At 36.9% G+C, this 18792-nt stretch overlaps 4 protein-coding genes across 5 annotated transcripts; 2 read left to right on the top strand and 2 right to left on the bottom strand.

The window, feature by feature from the left end:
- Positions 1–1303: 1303 nt before the first annotated feature.
- On the bottom strand, positions 1304–8010 carry irf4b (interferon regulatory factor 4b). The gene is given in 10 exon segments (XM_056259934.1): positions 1304–1448; positions 1451–1549; positions 1666–1778; positions 3052–3384; positions 5443–5550; positions 5641–5743; positions 5832–5910; positions 6057–6262; positions 7579–7778; positions 7903–8010. Coding segments are annotated over 9 exon segments (1287 nt in total). The 5' UTR covers positions 7777–7778; positions 7903–8010; the 3' UTR covers positions 1304–1400.
- A 2264-nt stretch (positions 8011–10274) lies between these two features.
- si:dkey-25e12.3 (adenosine 5'-monophosphoramidase HINT3) lies at positions 10275–11966 on the top strand. Its single transcript, XM_056259788.1, has 5 exons — positions 10275–10443; positions 11055–11172; positions 11451–11520; positions 11608–11728; positions 11819–11966. Exons 1-5 carry the CDS (start codon positions 10321–10323, stop codon positions 11912–11914), a joined length of 528 nt encoding a protein of 175 aa, XP_056115763.1. The 5' UTR covers positions 10275–10320; the 3' UTR covers positions 11915–11966.
- A 613-nt stretch (positions 11967–12579) lies between these two features.
- stx11b.1 (syntaxin 11b, tandem duplicate 1) lies at positions 12580–14796 on the bottom strand. Of its 2 annotated transcripts, none has more exons than XM_056259786.1 (2): positions 14693–14796; positions 12580–14020 (listed from the first exon to the last, which is right to left on the bottom strand). In XM_056259786.1, exon 2 carries the CDS (start codon positions 14013–14015, stop codon positions 13131–13133), a length of 885 nt encoding a protein of 294 aa, XP_056115761.1. In that variant the 5' UTR covers positions 14016–14020; positions 14693–14796; the 3' UTR covers positions 12580–13130. The 2 variants fall into 2 exon arrangements, with proteins under 2 accessions (XP_056115761.1, XP_056115762.1); XM_056259787.1 differs by lacking the exon at positions 14693–14796 and adding an exon at positions 14098–14360.
- Positions 14797–15997: 1201 nt separating this feature from the next.
- Positions 15998–18090, top strand: stx11b.2 (syntaxin 11b, tandem duplicate 2). Its single transcript, XM_056259785.1, has 2 exons — positions 15998–16128; positions 16720–18090. The coding sequence occupies exon 2, from the start codon at positions 16722–16724 to the stop codon at positions 17595–17597; it is 876 nt and encodes a 291-aa protein (XP_056115760.1). The 5' UTR covers positions 15998–16128; positions 16720–16721; the 3' UTR covers positions 17598–18090.
- Positions 18091–18792: the final 702 nt, after the last annotated feature.

Raw genomic sequence — 18792 nt, 5'->3', positions numbered from 1 at the left:
ACGTTTTCAGGATTCTTTGATTAATAATGTTCAGAAGGACACCATTTATTTGAAATAGAAATCTTATAATGTCTTTACTTTTGATCAATTTAATGCATCCTTGCTGAATAAAAGTATTCATTTCTTTCAGAAACAATGTACTTGACTTTCTGTACTGACTTTTGAACTATAGTGTGGTCATTTTTTTTTCTTTTTCCCATGTTTAATTTTCACCCCATTTCAGGAATGAGTGCACACAGTCGATTTTTCACCTTTTTTTTATTAAAACCAAAGGTGACATGAATTTTGAGGCATTCTGGACATCTCAATGACATAAAAGCAAAAGTAGTGGAATAAAAAGTATAACATTTTGTCAGAATTGTACAGAGAAAAGGTTTATAAAAGAACTGCCATTTGAAAACTGAAAGGTTTTCATACCTTTTTTTTCTTCTAAATGCATAGCCTATATACATCCAAAACCTAATTCTTTGGCTTTTACTATCTAACTGCAATACATCACACAGCTCAAACAAATGTAGCAAGAAACAATCAGTCACAGCTATTCACACTTTACATTCTTTTCTGTCATGTCAGCAAACAGCCCACATATTTGACAGTAAATCGACATGATACAATCATTTATCCTCGTGAGTTGGACACAGATTTGCATCTTTCTCAGTATTAAACATGACAACAGTCTGCGACTGATGCTGTCTGTTAGCACTATAGATTATTCTGGTGGGATTCTGCTCAGTTCTTGAGTCCCGAAGCTCCAGGTGCACCGTGGAATTCCAACATTTGCCTTTTACACTTTAGCTTACAAAACTTGTGGGCTTTTTACAATAAACCAAGGATTTACAGTTCTAGGTTATATTCTTCCATATTTCACACTGTTCAAACTTCATCCTGGGTTAGTAATTAGTCCTGGGTTGTCAAGTTTCGAGATTTTACGCTAGATATTTAAACCCTGGGTTAACATTCTTGTTTGCATATTGATTGGACAAGTATGGCACTTGGTGAGCCTGCAAGCTATTTTACCGTAATCACTTCTTGTCCATTATCTGTTGATAAGCTCTTAACCGTGGGTTCAAAATGGCGCTAACCTCCTTTCAAAATTACAAGTGTGAAGCGGGATAGTTCATTAAAAAATGAAAATGCTGCCATTATTCACTCAGCCTCATTGTCATGTAAACGTGTATGACTTTCTTCTGTAGAACATGAAAGCAGATCATTTGTGAAATGTTTTCTTGTCAATGGGCTCCAATGTTGTCCAATCTTCTTATGTTTTCCACAGGAGAAAGAAAGTCATACAAGTTTGGAACAACATGAGAGTGAATCAATTATGGCAGAATCTTTATTTTTGGGTGAACTATCCCAGTAATCCAGGATTTAGCCTCCAGGGTCAATTTTGAGAGGCGTTGTTATGGTGATGCGTAATGACTCTGTGGTAATCTTGGGTCGGGGAGATGGCGTGTTCAGGGGGAAGGTGTGAAAGCTCATGGCTGCGGATGTAGTTCATGCTGCCCGGGTGACTGAGGTAGAGAAGCTGGCGAGCAAACAGTGGCTCAACCTGTGACACAATGACAAGAGCAAATTACCACATTAATCATTATGTTTTGTTCCTAACTGTTCATCAGTATTAAAACGAACCAAAGAAATGTCATATTTTAAAGGTTAAAGACGAACCTGCACTGTGAATGTCCTTCTTGGCCTTTGCGCATCAGTACTCTCATCCTCAAAGAATAGCAGCACTTGGGAACATGGCGCAGGACGAGCGTGCAGGGCGTAACTCTGCAACTCTACAGGAGATACGGAGGAGGAGATTATTCACAGCCAATGGCAAGTGAGATCAATAAATACATCGGCAAATGGTTGGAAGAGGGAGATAATGGAGATCTACACTACCATTCAAACGGTTGGCGGTCAGTACGATTTTTTTTGTTTTTGAAAGTCTCTTATACTCACCAAGGCCTCATTTATTTGACCAAAAATACAGTGAAAACTGTAATATTGAGAAACATTTTCTATTTGAATATATTTTAAAATGTGATTTATTCCTGTGATGGAAAGGCTGACTTTTCAGCATCATTACTCTTCAGAAATCATTCTATTGTAATGATTTGCTTCTCAAGACACATTTCTTATTATTATCAGTGTTGAAAACAACTTAATATTTTTGTGAAAACCATTTTTATAGATTATTTGATGACTAGAAAATTAAAAAGAATAGTATTTATTTGAAATAGAAATCTTTTGTAACATTATAAGTGTCTTTACTATCACTTTTGATCAATTGAATTGCACCCTTGCTGAAAAAAGTATTAATTTCTTCAAATAAAAGAGTCTTGCTGACCCCAAACTTTTGAATAGGGTTGTATACACATACGAACACCCTGAATGTTTTTGTAAATGTCTGCATGAAATGTGACAGATTTTTCCGATTACTGGTCGAAATGTCCAATTCTTAAACTATTATCTTGAATCTTGAGTATTTGGCTGCATGCTTGTTACAGTGTGTTCGTTTGTAGGCAGGTGATTGAACATGTTTTTCAAGCCATTGGTATGATCTCATCTCTTTCTGTAATAAGAATGTTTTTTTTCTATTTTCATCTCATTCTCTATTTTCTTTCCACACTGTGAGCTTTGTCGAATGTGGCACATGTGATTCCTGTGGTATTTGAGTTGTACTCATATGCTGGAAAGTTCTGTGAGAATCACAACAATCGGTGAATCTGTTACAGAAAGTGGGTGTGAGTGAGTTGTAACTCATAGATGACTGACTGTCACTAAATATCAACCCACAGATAATGTGACGCACTGTTTACTGTAAAAGCTTTGATGTGTTTGTTTACAGTAAAATGTGTGTATGGATATGTGCAAATATATGATACAAGCAGTGAATTACTTAGCAGAGAGATATAAATGTTTACAATAAATGGTTCTCAGTTTTGCTGAGAAAGATGACTGATAAAGTAACCTGTTTTTAACATGTCATCAGATCTTTTGTTTGTCATAATCTTATTGTAATTTATCTGAAAAACTGCCCACATGAATACGTTACCATGCACTAACCTGTTATGAACAGATGAGTGTCCAGCAGTTTGCAGTTCTGCTCTCTCTCCAGCTTGTTGGGTTTGTCAGTAGGTGGAGCGTGAGCTCCCTCCCAGTACACCCTGCAGGGGCAGCGGCGGCGGGCGTAGAGCCCGTCAGGAGCCATCCAGAGTATAACACCACGCTCCAGAGATGCCCTTTCAGCATGAGGGAGTTCAACCAGTTCTGGAGCCCCAGGTGAAGCGAAGGCCTGTCCCTCTCTGCTAGGGCCCAGCTGACAGCCCTCTGGACTAGTCACTGTTACCTCTCGCACCAGGGCATCCCGGTAAAACACCACCACATTTAAGCGGTAATCTAATCGAGATCAAATAAAATAAACTTTAATATGGTCTTTAAACGGTCCCACTTTATATTAAAGGGTTAGTTCACCCAAAAATGAAAATTCTGTCAGTATTTACTCACCCTCATGTTGTTCCAACCCCGTAAGACCTTCGTTCATCTTCGGAACACGTATTAAGATATTTTTGATGAAATCTGACAGCTGGATCACTCCTCCATACTAGTCCATAGGCTTCTTCAGGGATTGAACTTGCCGGCCTCGAAAAGTTATTAAAGACATCGTTAAAATAGTCCAAGTGACTACAGTGGCTCAATCTTAAGTTTATCAAGCGACGAGAATACTTTTTGTGCGGAAAAAAATAAAAAAATAACGACTTTATTTCAACTATTCATGTCCTTCTCTTTGGGCCTCTAGTCAGTTAACGTAGTGTGATTCCGTAGAGCTACGTCACACGTAGGCTCACTATTGGCCGACGCTGGTCATGTGCGTGATGCGTGTGACGTACAACAACAGAAGCTTACGCTATTACACTAGTGAACTGACTCGAGGCCCAAGGAGATGGACATGAATAGTTGAAATAAAGTCGTTATTTTTGTTTGTTTTTGCGCACAAAAAGTATTCTCGTCGCTTGATAAACTTAAGATTGAGCCACTGTAGTCATTTGGACTATTTTAACAATGTCTTTAATAACTTTTCGAGGCCGGCAAGTTCAATCCCTGAAGAAGCCTATGGAGGAGTGATCCAGCTCTCAGATTTCATCAAAAATATCTTAATTCGTGTTCCGAAGATGAACGAAGGTCTTACGGGGTTGGAACAACATGAGGGTGAGTAATTACTGACAGAATTTTCATTTTTGGGTGAACTAACCCTTTAAGTGGCGTTAAGTGCTACGTACTTACATCGAAAAATAAGTACAATGACCTTATTGTGTGGATGTTGTATTGTAAAAGACTTTTGCTGCTATTGAGGTGTGATACTGGTAAGGTTAGGGTCAGGTGTGGTGGTATAGGTAGGTTTAAGTGTGGGTTAAGGTGTAAGAGAAGGATCAACAGTGTAATAACAAATGTAATTACATACATTAATTACAGCTGTAATTACATGCAGGTATTTTTAAAATATAAGCACAATGTAAAAACATGTATGTACACAAGTCTATTGTATCAAATTATGAATGTCAATGTAAGTACATAGTACTTAAAGTCACTTAATATAAAGTGGGACCCTTTAAACTTTAAATATATATCATAATTGGAGCCGTTGATGTCAAGACAACTAGGAAAAAATACGATGCAAAATTGAACAGTACCATATCAGCTAGTTATCAGCCAATATTAGAGTTTTTTAACATTTAGATTACTTGTCATCATATAATTCTCAATTGAAGGTAATCTTTAAAAACACAAAAGTCAGCATGAAATGAAAATTCACCCCATCTATTTTCTATATGCATGTTATGGATCTTATTGTGAAGAATTGATCCATGCATATCTTTCTTCTCTTTTTTTTTGACCTCGTAATTTAAATTAAAATGTCATCATAATCATAACTCACAGTGAAAATAGTCCAATCATTTAGTTCACTTAAACTAAACCCTTTCTTACAACTGACTGCAAGCATTCATTCAGATGTGCCTCCATTCAGTCAACAAATGAGGGATAAAAAGTCCATTTTTTTCCTTTTCAATAATCTGTTTCACTCAGATGTGTGAAAATATCTGTGGTTACTTCTGTAACGTCATGACTTTAAATGTGATCTTTCTCAAATCTCAAAATGAACATCTATTTTTCATTCTGTACATCATCATTTTGTGATGCTTAAATTATGTTATGTTGTTGTTGACGTAATTGCCTCATCACATGAAAATACTTACAGTTACTTTTAGTTATTGGTCAGAATTTTTAATACTGTTCCACTTTTCTTTTCTTTTCAAAGCGATCTCCGAAATCATCTAGATGATCATCTCGATACAAAATCAGTATCAGAAGTATCAATACTTGAAGAGCAATCAATCCATTCCTATTAAGCCTGTCAAAGTCTCTGTGTTTATAATTATGTTTGAGCATGTACAGTACCTGAGAGGGCCAGAGCCTCAGCGGATCTCATGCTGGTGTCCAGGGTGAAGGGTGACGGCTGTGGATCAGATGCATTGCAACTGAAGAAGGAGCCACTGAACTGGTACCCTGCGCATACACAAATATCCCAATGCAATTGCTTGCTACATGAATTTGCTTGTATACATTCTCTTTCAAGCACACACAGTAAGACAGTACCAGGGTCCCAGCGTGGAGTGTAGGGGCTCTGGCTGTAAGGGATCTCAGACAGGGTGGGGTAATCCCTCCATCCTCTCTCTGCTGGAGAAATGTAGTTGCACACCTGTAATGACAAGCGCATACAGTGATCCGAAGGGCAAAGATCTGAACACACAAGCCAAAGTACAACTAAGATGATGTTTGATTCTAACCTGAGAAGGTGCTGGTGCATACGGTGGGTGTATTGGATAACTAGGTGAGTTTGAATTGGACTGTGAATCATCAGTAGATCTGGAACCTGCAACATTTAAATATGACATATTTTCATTGTTTTCATCAGATATCTAAAGAAATATTTATAAAATAATCAGTTCTAATCTGTTTGATGTCCTTCATTCACATTATGAAGAAATATGAGAGCACTGAATATGGACCACACAATATGCTCCCCCTTGCCTTTTTTGGATCCTTCCGGAATAATCCTATACACTTTATAGGGGTCCGATATGTCAAGTTGACTGCGCTCCACAATTTCCTCAAAGTCGTTGCTCTTGTTAAGAGCACACCGAAGACGCGTTTTCCAAGTTGGTGGGTCAGGTTTGTCGATTCCCTCCCGGAACTTTCCTTTGAATAGTGCCCAAGCCTGCAGGAAAACAAGTTCCAACCGAGAGGCCAACATACGGGTCAATCAGATACAAGGATGTCCATAAAAATTTGAAATGTTTCAAGTAATCTGGTATAAAATACATGTGGCAAGTTCCTAGGAATGTAATCTTTTGTTCTATGTTGGTTTTTATACACTTTTCAAAAAATATTTGATTTGCATATGCTAAAAATGTAAAAAGTACTTTCCTTCCATCTTGAAAAAAACTATTTTATTATTGTTTCGTTTATTATTTATTATGTTATCGATTTTTTTTTTAGTAATCTTGAATTTTTCAATCCTGACAATATCAAACAATTTGACCTGAAGGAAAAAAAAACTGCAGTTCTCATTAAAAAGGGCAAGATATTTGATTATGCAAACACTACTTATGTAAACACCGCACTACTTCACCCTCAGGTGCTCATTTTTTACCAAAAAAAGTAAAGTGTTTTTATTTTTTACTTCATCGGAATGGTACGAAACTTGCCACTTGCTATGTGAAGACAATAAAAAATCATGGACATGATTCGAAAAGGTTAAATGGTCCAGAAAAAAAGTCACACTTGTGCTCCAATGGGAGACAAATTTCATCTCATGAAATCTTTTGGTATTGCGGCCAAATAAAATCTCACTGAAAGCTCAATTTTTGAGATATCAACCACAAATTTGGAACACAACTTTTTTTATGCCTTTGATTTTCTTGCAGTTTTAGAGTAAAACGTGTTTTTGAAAATACAGATTTCATATCAAAATTGAAAATAGTATTTTTCATAACAATAAACGTAAAATTCTGTCACTTTTTTAAGTTCACTTTTCAAATTTCGTATTTGAAAAGAGATCAAACTTAAGCCTTTGCATAAAGCATTCAAGATTTACGACAGTTTAAGTTGGAAATTTAATTTTCTATGCTCAAAACGTGAATAAATTGAGTATAACTATGATACTGCGTAAATATAATGTAGTAGCCTACCATAAAATATTAAATAAAAAACATAATCAAACTAAAATATAGTAGGCCTACAGAAAGAAAAAAAAATTGGTCATTTTTGACCACCATGCGAAGAGCAGATGTTTTTACTGTCTTTTCCGAACAGTTACACCACTTTTTAACTTTTATTAAAAATAATTTAAAAAAACAATTGGAAATTGGAAACATGCGTTGTCTAAGAATTGTATTTGAATGTATATTTTGAGCAAAAATGAGCGCTACGTCATTGACTCGTGTAACACGAGTAGGATAAGGTCCCATGGGAGAAATAATGCGTTACTGTTACTGACGTTTCTCAACCCCTCCATGTTCAATCTGCCTGTACCTTAAAGAGCGCAGCATCCTCATCCCTGTTGTAGTCCTGCTTCCCCGCGTGCTTCCACGGAATTCGAAAGATGCTCTTCTCGTCGTTCTCCCACACGAGTCCAGGGTATTTTCCGGTGTCCACCTGCTCGATCAGCCACTGACGCAACTTTCCGTTACCGGAGCCCCCCGTCACCGCGCGCTCTTCATCCGAACACATATCTGAGAAGAAAAACGTATTTCATTCAGATCTTTTCATTACCAAATTAAATCGAAATGGTTAAAACAGGAATATAAATAAATAACTAAAAACGCAAGGAAGTCTGAATAAGAAAACGATGCATACTGCAGAAAGTAGTACAGGAGCGCGTGCTGCCCTCTTTCAGAGCTTTCGAGTTTTGAAATGTGTCAGTACCGTAGTTCAGCTTTCGACCGCGACTTTTCTTCAATCGTTTGCATTGACAGGGGCGGAGCGTTCGCCACACACACAGTCACAGGATTCCACGCACCTGCAGCGCGCGTGAGATACACGACGGACGTCCCGTAAACGCGCGGGGGCTGCTCATGGTATTAAACCCACGCACACCAAAGCGGGACTTTTGGCGTTTAATAAAAGAAATTTAATTTCTTTTAATTCGATGACGTTGAAATGTCAGCTGTGTTTATAAATAAGCCTATCATTTTGTTCATTTGTTTGTCCAAATCTTTGTCTGGATTCCAAAGTGGGCTCATGCAAGATTAGCCAAATATACAGAAATTAGTGGGCTCGTTGAATAACACAGAATAATCAACATTAATAAATCGTACTGATTTGTTTATGGTGAATTCAGGTAAAGTGACAAATAAGTTCCAGATGGCTCAGCCTCCAATACCATTTTACACCACCTTTATTGTCTTTCTTTTAAATATATAAACGTACTTTCTTAAGATTTACTAATTAAAAATATCACTATTGCGTGTCAAACATTTATGACAATCACATATAACCATCTAGGCCTATAGCTATCGCTATTTCATCACGATTTATGTGGCTTGTCATTTTACATAGTAGGCTAGCTAGAATATCAGCTGTGTAATTTGTTTGGAAAAGTTTTTTTCCCCCGTCATCAGAAAGCTCCAAACTATGTGAAAGCATATTTCACTAGTGTCTCAGTGGCATTCTCATAAGGCTGATCAGTGTGTCTTGTAGCCAGCAGAGGGCAGTACTGGACCATTCTCAGCAATCTATAATAAATAATGAAATCGCAATAGAATTTAAAAATGTTGCTCATCCTACAAAAGTAATTTTCTTCCAGTAGTATTGGGAGACTATGGTTTGATGGCATAACTGGTTCATAGTTCACGATAATGCTGTCATAAAATTGTAAGATATCATATATTAATGTTTGCCCTCTTAATACCACATATTCATTGAGTCTATTAAGATTTTTTTTAATGGATCAAACATGTCGAGGTGAGGAATTGTAACCTTTCTTTGCCAAAAAAAAGGGAAAAATTAAACGCCAGCAATTATTAATTATTATTATTATTCGAGATGGTCATTCTTTTTAATATAGCTAGGCATATGAATGTTATTTTAGGCCTAGCTTAAAAAGGGCAGTTAAATTTTGATATAAGACATGCAAGCCTGTGATAAATTGGGGGGGGTGGGGGGGGGGGGGGGGGGGGGGGGGGGGGGGGGAGAAGGTCTATAGCCTTTTTTTTTTTTTGCTTCATCTTCCAGGATATGGGGTTCATAAATTAAAAAAATATATTATAGGCTATGTAAATTGATACATTTCCTGAGTCATTTGAAATTCAAATTAAAACTTGTAAACGTTTTGACCATTATTCATTGTTTATTTTTTGCTACGTTTCAAAAGACTTGAAGATTTTATAGTTTGCCCTATTCCCAGACCCAGACTTTCAAACAATGGGTATCCATTATAGTAAATTATGAATTATTACACGTTTAAACCCTATATGATAACCATCATCACTTAATTGTCCTATTTATTGGGCGAAAATTACTTTTTGCCCATAATAAAACCTTAGCAAAATATCAAGGTAAATATCACTTGTGCGTCATCAAAGCAAGATTTCGTCTATAGCCTACGTCATACGTACACTGATGAACGTATAGTTAGTAGACAGATTTTAAACTTGAGTTTGAGTAAAAGTCATCCTGGCCAAAAGTGCCCATAGGTGAGGAAACAATAAATTACAACTGAAACTCAAAACCGAAAGCCCCGACCCTATGACGTAATGTAAATAAAATGGCAGCGGCCTAAATAGTGAAAGGTAGTTTACACGTTTCCGTTTGCTTTGGCATCTTATTACAGCCACTTTTACCTGCTGGCACGCTCTCTTTGTTATACAGTAAAGTTGATTCATTAACGTGGAGTTTATTATCATCAACAGCAAAGACGAACACGGCTTTATTATGGGAACTGTCATAGAAACGAATAATTTCCGAGGACAAGGACAGTTTATCAGACTATCCGAGTTGTCATCTGGTAGCGTTACTGACCGCAGCACACTTTTGTAAGTAGGCAAATCTGGTGTTTGTGCGTATAGCGTATGGTATATCAAGCGTACGCATGATCGATATGGCGACGTACTCTTGACGCAAAGTTGTATAGGCTAACGTTACGCAGTTCCCAAGTGTTAATAACAAATGAGATGAGTGTAATTGCGTTAATTTACACGCTAAAGGAAGAACAAGGAAGAAGAGATGACATAATCAAAGGGAGTATTTCATTTGTCCCGGAAACTCCCTGCCAGAATGGCTGAAAAAAAGTGTTCCTGTGAAAATGAGCTAGATTCTACGGACGACAGCTTGGATGAAACTTGTATTTTCTGTAGGATCGCAAACGGCGACGATCCATACACTGAGATACTGGCGGAAGTAAGTTGATCTTTATCGTAGGAAATAGATATAACCATGATTGGTTCCGTGACCGATTGAATGAATGCTTCAAAAACAGTTGTCTGGTACGCAAACGGGATATACACGGACAAATTGTTGTTTACTTTTTTACTTAGTAATTATTTACTTTTATGTTTACGTAAATTTTTTTTTTTACACGTTTTCATTAAGCGACTTACAAAGTAGCATTCACTAGCCTAAAGCATTATTAGTAGTTCTGTGCTGATGTCCTTAAAAGAGGAAGAGATTAGAAAATATTACTTTACTCATTACCATTATTGTTATATTCGAATTTTTACTAACTTATCTCAAATATAGGCTATTTGGCATTACAACTCACCCTATGTGACTCATCCAGTATCCTGTCCCATGCATGTATAAATACAGGGGGTTCCAAAAGTATATATATACGCAATAGTGTACATGCAAACATAATGTAATTTACTTTTATCAAGTGTACTTTTATTTAGGTTTTCCCTCTGTTTTCAGGAACAAAAATATACAATGTTTTTTATAATACAATAACATAATCATTATAATGTACTTTAAATGTCAAGGTAAATAAAACATGGATTTTGATTCTTTGACAGGATGAGGAAATAGTTTGTTTCAAGGACATTGATCCAGGTGCACCTCATCACTACCTGGTTATACCAAAGCAACATATCCATAGCTGTTTGTCACTCCAAGCAGATGATATTGGTCTAGGTAAGATTGTCATTTTTGAAGTTCCATTTGACTAAAGTGAGTAAAGCTGTTTTGCGATTGGCTTCTGTATTTCTAGCCCCAGCTGTAACAGTAACAGACAGATAAATAAAGAATTGATCCCAGGTTTATAATCAGCATATTATTATCAGACAGGCTATATATATATATATATATATATATATATGTTATCATGATGGTATTCAGACAATTTATTTTTAATAAAATAAACCATTAACACATAGTTTTTTAAATAATCTAAATGTGATTGTCTTGGGTAGTCAGGAGGATGGCAGATATGGGAAGAGATGTGCTGAAAGCCAAGGATGTTACAGATATGGAAGACATCAGGTATATATTCTACAACACTACTATTACATTATTCAAGTGTTAATTTGGATGAAGCCGTTATTAAATGAGAACATGACTGTATTTTAGTCTAGGTTTCCATGTGCCTCCATTTATCACCGTCCCCCACCTGCACTTGCATGTTCTTGCACCTTTCAGTCAAACATTTAGATGGTCAATGGGAAAGTTTACAAGCTTCTGGTACCTCACTGTGAGTAAATGAATGACACTTCTGGCATTTCTTATGATCACTCTTGGTTGCTTATGAGTTCTCATTGTTTCTCTGTGTGATGTCTTATAGGAGGAGAAGATGCTTCACGAACTGACGAAGAATAAAAAGTCGGATGATCGGAAAATAACATGTAATAAATGCATGCGGCCATGTGAAGCTATGTGAGCTTTATGACTGAAGAAACTTGAAATCACAAGGCACTTTAGTGAAGATTGTTTATTTCTAAAAGCCAGCATGTCATTTTTTATTTATTTATATGTTTCTTTAACACTTAAGTATTTTAAAAACTGAAATGGATGCACTAGAACAGTCAATTACTATTTATAAATCATTATATAAGTGTAATCTAATCAATAATGATTTGTTAATAAACGGATGAAAATGTTAATTATTTTGTGTAGTTGATTGTTACATATTCTATTGTGAAAGATTTATACTGTGAGCCATAAACATAACTCATTTGGCCTAAATAATTTTAAAACCTTTACAGTTATTGTCTCTGTTTCCTCATTCTAGAGAGACTAAAAACTCAAGAGTGTGAAAACGTACTATAGGAAAGTTTCCCTCGTGGTGTCAGATGTTGTTACATGGATAAGAAAGTTCATTCTGTGTACAAAAAAATTGGCTCAGTTGATGATATCTATCCAGTTAGCCCACAAAGAACAAAGAATAGCCTAATTTAATAAGAAATAATTTATTAAAGATTTTAAAATGTATCATAGGCCTAGACCTATCTATCGATATTTACTAATTCTACTTGAAATACTGCAAAAACCAAAACATTTTGTCACATGCAATTCACTTAATAATAAAGACAAACCAAATAATAATTACATAATATAAGATATTTTATTGAGCTAATATATTTATCTTATAAACCTTAAGCACATTCCTTCAAAAAAGAAAAACAAATTGAAAAGAAAAATATCAACTTGCATTGGTAAAACATGCTTCATATTCCGGATATTTAACGTAAAAGGGTCTAGAAAGTGCATATTCAATTAAACCACCTTAGATGAATGAAAGATGTAATAAAAGATATAACAATGCAAGAAATTAATAAATAGCCTATCCTGCAATATAACATCAGATTAAAAGCTCTTTTGCCTTTATGTTAACTTTTACTTCAAACACTGGGTGTGAATGTGATTTCTAGTATACTGTATGTTTACAGGGATTAATCTGCAAATGAAAAGACGTCTTCCTGAAGGCATGTAGTGAGGACTATGTGTTGTAGTGAAAGTCTTTCATTTTCTTTGGCTTGTTTTACTTGTTTGTGATCATTCAAAGAGCTTAGTCTTGGAAGACAATGGTCCTGAAATACAGAAGTCAGCAGATACTGCAGGCCTCCAAAAGTCCACACTGTTCACAATCGCTCTGATCAGTTTTTTGCACATGGAAAGCATCCACAGAACATTTTCTTGAATGGGTTGTTTTTGTCATGTCTCTTTGCCCGTTCCAGTTTGACAAGGACTTCACCAAGCATAGCATCAGTTTTCTGAACATTGTTTAAGATGTAGTCTGTCATGGGTCCTTGTTCCTCTACAAGCATAGCCACGTCCAGGAACACTTCATGAAGGCTCTTGATTCGGTTTTCTAACTCAAGCAGGTCCCGATGTCGACTCTCGATCTGGTTGAGCGCAGAACGAGCCGTTTTCCCTTCTGACATGACGTTATCGTTGAAGATGTTCCACTGACCATTCTCTAGCATCTCTTCAATCTGGTCACCTGACACCTCTCGGCCCACGATCTCCATTTGCCGTTGAATGTGACGCTTGCACGATTCCTTGTGACTCATCTCAGCATCGTTGTAATCGGTTATTGTGTCTCGGAAGTTGTTGCTTAGGCTGGTGTACTGTGTTCGGGCGATTCTTGCCACAGCAGAGTTGATGCCATGCTCCTCTTCAAGCTCTTTGGCATGGGCATCCATTTTTTTTAGACGTGTCAGAACGTCCTCACCACGGGTCTTGATGTCACCAGCGATGACATTGGCGTCATGCTTTATGTGTGTTGTACGAGTTGGTTCGCTAAGTAAACGTGTGTTTTGGTCCCTGAGACGCTTCACCTCCAGACGGATGAGCTGAATCTCACGCCTAGTGTCCTGAGCCTCATCGAGCACAGACTCCATCTCATCGCTGTTGTCATAAATGACGGCCTGCTGGTGGAATTCCTCCAGGTCCACATTGCTGAAAGACTCTGATTCCAGCTCTTCCAGATCACTGTTAGACTCTGAAATGGTCTGAAGATGATCCAGTCTGTCCCTCATGATTGCTAGAGGGGAGAATGAACAAGAAAGGACAACATCTGATGTAGGCTAAACAGTCTAAAACAATTTAGCATAACAATACCTTGTGTAGCCTAGTCGTTGTTTTCACGCATAAACTCATTTTCATTCTTTGTGTACCTTCTGAAACTGACTGTAAAAGGGGGAGATAATACTTCCTTATCAACACTGAAAAAGTCACATGTCTAACAAGTTCATCTGTGAAACTATTTCTGACTGGCGTCACTCACCAAACAAGTTTGAATGGATTGAATTGATAGTTCAGCCTTTGTTTCTTTTCAAAAATGGTGTTCTCTCCGATTACGAATATTTTACTAATAACGTATGAATAAGATATCAAAAAAATATTCAACTGAATTCGAGTATCTAAAGCTTTACAGTTTACAAGATAAGAAGGCTATATAAACCTGTTTTTTTCCTAACTTTTCAAAAGACAATAAACAAGATTTAATGAAATTTCCTCAAAGCAGCATTTTACTAATTGTTTTCATTGGAAATAAATTGTATAGGCTACATTTTCAAGCATTTTACAGTTTTACACTGACAACATTATAACGAATATATTTCTTCTATGAATAATTTTCTATTAAATTGTAAAATAGAGGCTGAAAATGTGAAGAAAAAAAAAAACCCACGTCATGCACTACAATGCACATTACCTTATATTTTTGTCCAAAATGTCACCAGTTTAACTTATGTCGATATGTCATCTGAACTGAAGACTGCAGCTCCATCCTCGCTGCAGCTGTAATGGGTGGCGGGAAGGAATGCGCGTTCCAGGGCGTAACTTTGACGCCAAACCTGTTCGCTCAATAGAATGTCAGACGTGTGTTTCGGTAACACGTGACATAACCTCTATTTTGCGAAAAGTGATGTCGTCTTCATATCTTCTATGTCATATAGGTCTAATAGCTACATTGGTGGTCTGAGTGGGACTCTGACAATCATGATTTATAGATTCATGGATTCAACAAAAGCTAGAGCAACTTCGATCAATAAGCATAGGCTACTGACAGTGAAAATAAGGATTGCTTATAGGCTAAGCAATATATATAAATAGGATGCTTTAACTAAAGAAATAGGAAGCTTCCTCGGTAGTTAAATTGATATTTGTTCGCCACACTAAATAGGCTAATAACGAAAAATAGGCTTGGCAAGCAGCTAGCAAAACAAGTAAATAGCAATTTTTCTCCTAATACTTAAAATGAATTGTAATAATAGGCTAACCATTGGGCTATAGGCTAACAACCCATTAGTCGGAGAATAAATGCATTCTAGATGTTAATAACATAGCTACCCTGTAGGTTAAGTTTTTTAGTTTGAGATTTTTCTATATTTTTTTTTTTAAATAAACTTTGTAATGACATTTAGCCACGTGGTGAGTCAAAAGATTTCTGTCTCCCCTAAATTGTGTATTCTCTTAAAGTTAAAATTTTTTGACACGGTGCAGTAGACTTAAAATGTACAATACATAAAAGGCGATGAAAAAAAAAAAACAATTAATTTGGACTTTATTTACAAGAAAAAGCCTCCTGTGAGCCATCGAGTAGCCTACCTTTTTAATTTGTTTTAATGCTTGAAGAAACGTGCAAGATAACAAATAAACCTCAAAAAGACAGCTTAATACAATTTCAAGAAGTCAGCAGCAAACAGAATAAATAACGTTAAACAACATAAACCTGAAGAAACTTACACACGGGGTAATCTGAATACCTTCAGAAGATTACACTATTTAAGGGCTTTTTTTTTGTTACGCATGAGTCTTAAATATTCGAAGAAGATCATTAAATCTGTATGGCAAAATAAGAATGTGGGACGGGTAAGTAGCTTACATTTGTTCTGGAGCTACTTGGCCTCAGCTCTCCTCTCATCTCTAAAGTGACGCATCTCTGCTGCCCTCTGCCGGACATGATCTCTGCGCAACCTGACTTGGGGCGGGGTCTGTGTCTATCACAATTACATCATCACCGATCATTACTAACATGCGGTGAAATTGGGTGAATGTATTTTTTTTTCTTAGGCGAATAATAACGTGAATTTTGTACCCTGCAAAGCTGATTTTGAGAGGAGTGCACACAGAAGGACACAATTTGAGGTAGGCCACAGTGATATGAATTCTCAAAGCTGAGTATTTGCGTTGCAACGCAGGCCAGTTTTCATTAAAAAAAATATTTTAAGATTTAATATTTTAATAATTATAAGATGGGTCTACATTGGGTCTAATTGTACCTATTTGCAGATATATTAGATAGACTCATTCTTAATAAATGTAGCAGCCTACTAAATAGTAGGCTATCTTTATCTCTGACTGAATATAACTTTGAAAAATACCAATTGCGATTATTGCCTTCTCTTCAAATAATAAAAAACTGCATCATGATGAAGCAGAGCCTAATAGAAACGTAATAAGAGTGAAAAATAAAAATAAAAAGCTTAGCTTTGTTTAAACGTGGAGCTAAAAACAAGTCTGTCTTGTCTGACAAGCTTTTGGTGACACGAGTAGGCTACGGGCTACGTTTCCACATGGTAGGCGTTTTGACGTGCATGTTACGTATGACAACGAATATTCTGTTTTTAAGAGCTTACCAAAATGCCTATTGTATATTTTATGTTCATGTGTGTTGGCTTTTCTAATTAATTTACTGAATATATACTTTTTACTTTTCAGTCATATACTTCACTTCAGTCATGAGGGACAGACTTGACCACCTCCGGGATGTATCAGTGTCTAATGAGAGTGTTGCAGAGTATGAAACTGGCCAAACTCTCCCCCCTTCAGAAAACACAACCCATGATGATCCTCCTCAAGATACCAGCACCAACCCTGACATGGAAGCTGTCTTTGATGAGGCACAAGAGGCTCGGCGTCAGATTCAGTACATCAGTCTGGAAGTGAAGCGTCTCAGGGAGCGAAACTCACATATTTTTACAGGTGCAGTCGGTTCTAGTGCTTCTAATACCTGTGACTCTGATGCTATCGCTGCTGGCATCAAAACCAGTGGACAGGAGATGCTTGCGCACCTTCGCAAAATGGATTCCCACGGGAAAGAGTTAGAGGAAAAGTATGGCTTCTATTCGACGGTGGCAAGAATCGCCCGAACACAGTACGCCAGCATAAGCAACAGTTTCAGAGATACCATGGTGGAGTACAACGATGCGGAGATGAGCTACAGAGAGTCCTGCAAGGCATATATTCAACGGCAGATGGAGATTGTGGGGCGAGAGGTCACGGGTGACCAGATCGAGGAGATGCTGGAGAGCGGTCAGTGGAACGTTTTCAGTGAGAACATGGTTTCAGAAGGGAAAACTGTACGGTCTGCGCTCATACAGATTGAGAGCCGTCATACAGAACTGCTACAGCTGGAGAGACGCATTCAGAGCCTTCATGAGGTTTTTCTGGATGTGGCCATGCTGCTAGAACAGCAGAGCTCAATGATAGACTACATTCACACCAATGTTCAGTCAACGGAGGTGGAGGTCAGGGAGGTCCTTGTGAAGCTGGAGCGATCCAAAAGACATGATAGGAGCAACCCGTTAAAAAAAATGTTCTTCTGGAAGCGATGACATGGCCACAAATATCACAGTTCAAAAGAAATACACTAAGTGATCCGATTCTTTTTGTTTGTATTACCATTTTATATTTGTTGCAATTTCTTTTTTAGGCATTCATCTTCTGAAGGAAAACACATAATAGTAATTTTGTGTAAGACACTGCTATCCAATACATATCTCAAAAGTATCACAAATATTGAAATGTGTGCATTTTTACAGTTGGCTGTTTTGGCAAATAACTTTTACAGGGATTCAGAAATGTTTTTTTTTTTGTAGACATTTTTAAATGAAGCTTTTATTCTTGGGATGGAATGACTAGTTAATTGTGATGATGGATCTAACTATTTCTTGTGTATACAAAAATGTTATCAGCTGTATCTCATTCTGTGTGGATTCATTAAAAGTTTTTTGGCAGAAGTCATAAATTAGAGGATAACTTTATTACCCTAATTAGATCACATGTGTCTACCTCATGTGGAACGTGATGTCCCTGCTCACATCTATTAAACCAAAACATGCAATACAAAAACCTTTCTGCCAGTGACTGGCATTGAAAGTTGCTATAGGAGGTCGCTATAATACACCCAGAAAACTGTGTTCAATGAACTTAATTTTAAGGAAAACTCTTCCCTGCAATTAGTTGCATGGAGAAGTTTATCTTAATTTAAGCTTATTAAGCAAACTATTTTTATTTGACTGCAGTTTCATCATTATATGCACTATATAGAATGAACAAATAAGAAGAGACTGATGTCAGTAGTACTGACATTACGGTTGTTACTGAGTAAAACAAACTCACAGCAACCATCATATAGCTGCTCACAAGCACCACCAATGTAACTACAAAATTCAAAAACATTACAGAAACTCAACATAATAGAACATAACTGAACATTAAAGCTGCAGTCCGCAGTTTTTCCTCTTTGTCGCCATCTCTGTTTGAAATCTGCAATTGCAGTCATTCGCAGAATTATCAACTTTACGCGAGTTGTACTTCAACACCCTCGACACTGCACAGCGTGGAAGAACACAGTGTTTGAGGAGAGTGTGAGGCTGTCAGTTACCGCTCCGGTGTGGATACTGGCATTAAGAATCACAGATTATTCTTTTTTGGAAGTATGACCAACATAAAAATATTCACCGGAAAATGGCATCTGAACTAGTAAGAAACATCCTTAGTGCGATTTACTGCAATGTCAGAACCAGA

This window comes from Rhinichthys klamathensis, unplaced genomic scaffold, assembly GCF_029890125.1.
Source record: "Rhinichthys klamathensis goyatoka isolate OS25496 unplaced genomic scaffold, OSU_Roscu_1.1 h1tg000170l_1, whole genome shotgun sequence".
NCBI lineage: Eukaryota > Metazoa > Chordata > Actinopteri > Cypriniformes > Leuciscidae > Rhinichthys > Rhinichthys klamathensis.
Note: the sequence above shows the minus strand (reverse complement) of the source record. Positions and strands in the feature narration are given on the sequence as shown.

Excerpts from the sequence above, each read along its gene's own strand:
- si:dkey-25e12.3 (XM_056259788.1), top strand. The coding sequence starts at position 10,321 with ATGGCTGAAAAAAAGTGTTCCTGTGAAAATGAGCTAGATTCTACGGAC. Across the intron at positions 10,444-11,054 it reads ACACTGAGATACTGGCGGAA|GATGAGGAAATAGTTTGTTT; the intron begins GTAAGTTGATCT and ends ATTCTTTGACAG. Across the intron at positions 11,729-11,818 it reads CAAGCTTCTGGTACCTCACT|GAGGAGAAGATGCTTCACGA; the intron begins GTGAGTAAATGA and ends GATGTCTTATAG.
- stx11b.1 (XM_056259786.1), bottom strand. The coding sequence starts at position 14,015 with ATGAGGGACAGACTGGATCATCTTCAGACCATTTCAGAGTCTAACAGT.
- stx11b.2 (XM_056259785.1), top strand. The coding sequence starts at position 16,722 with ATGAGGGACAGACTTGACCACCTCCGGGATGTATCAGTGTCTAATGAG.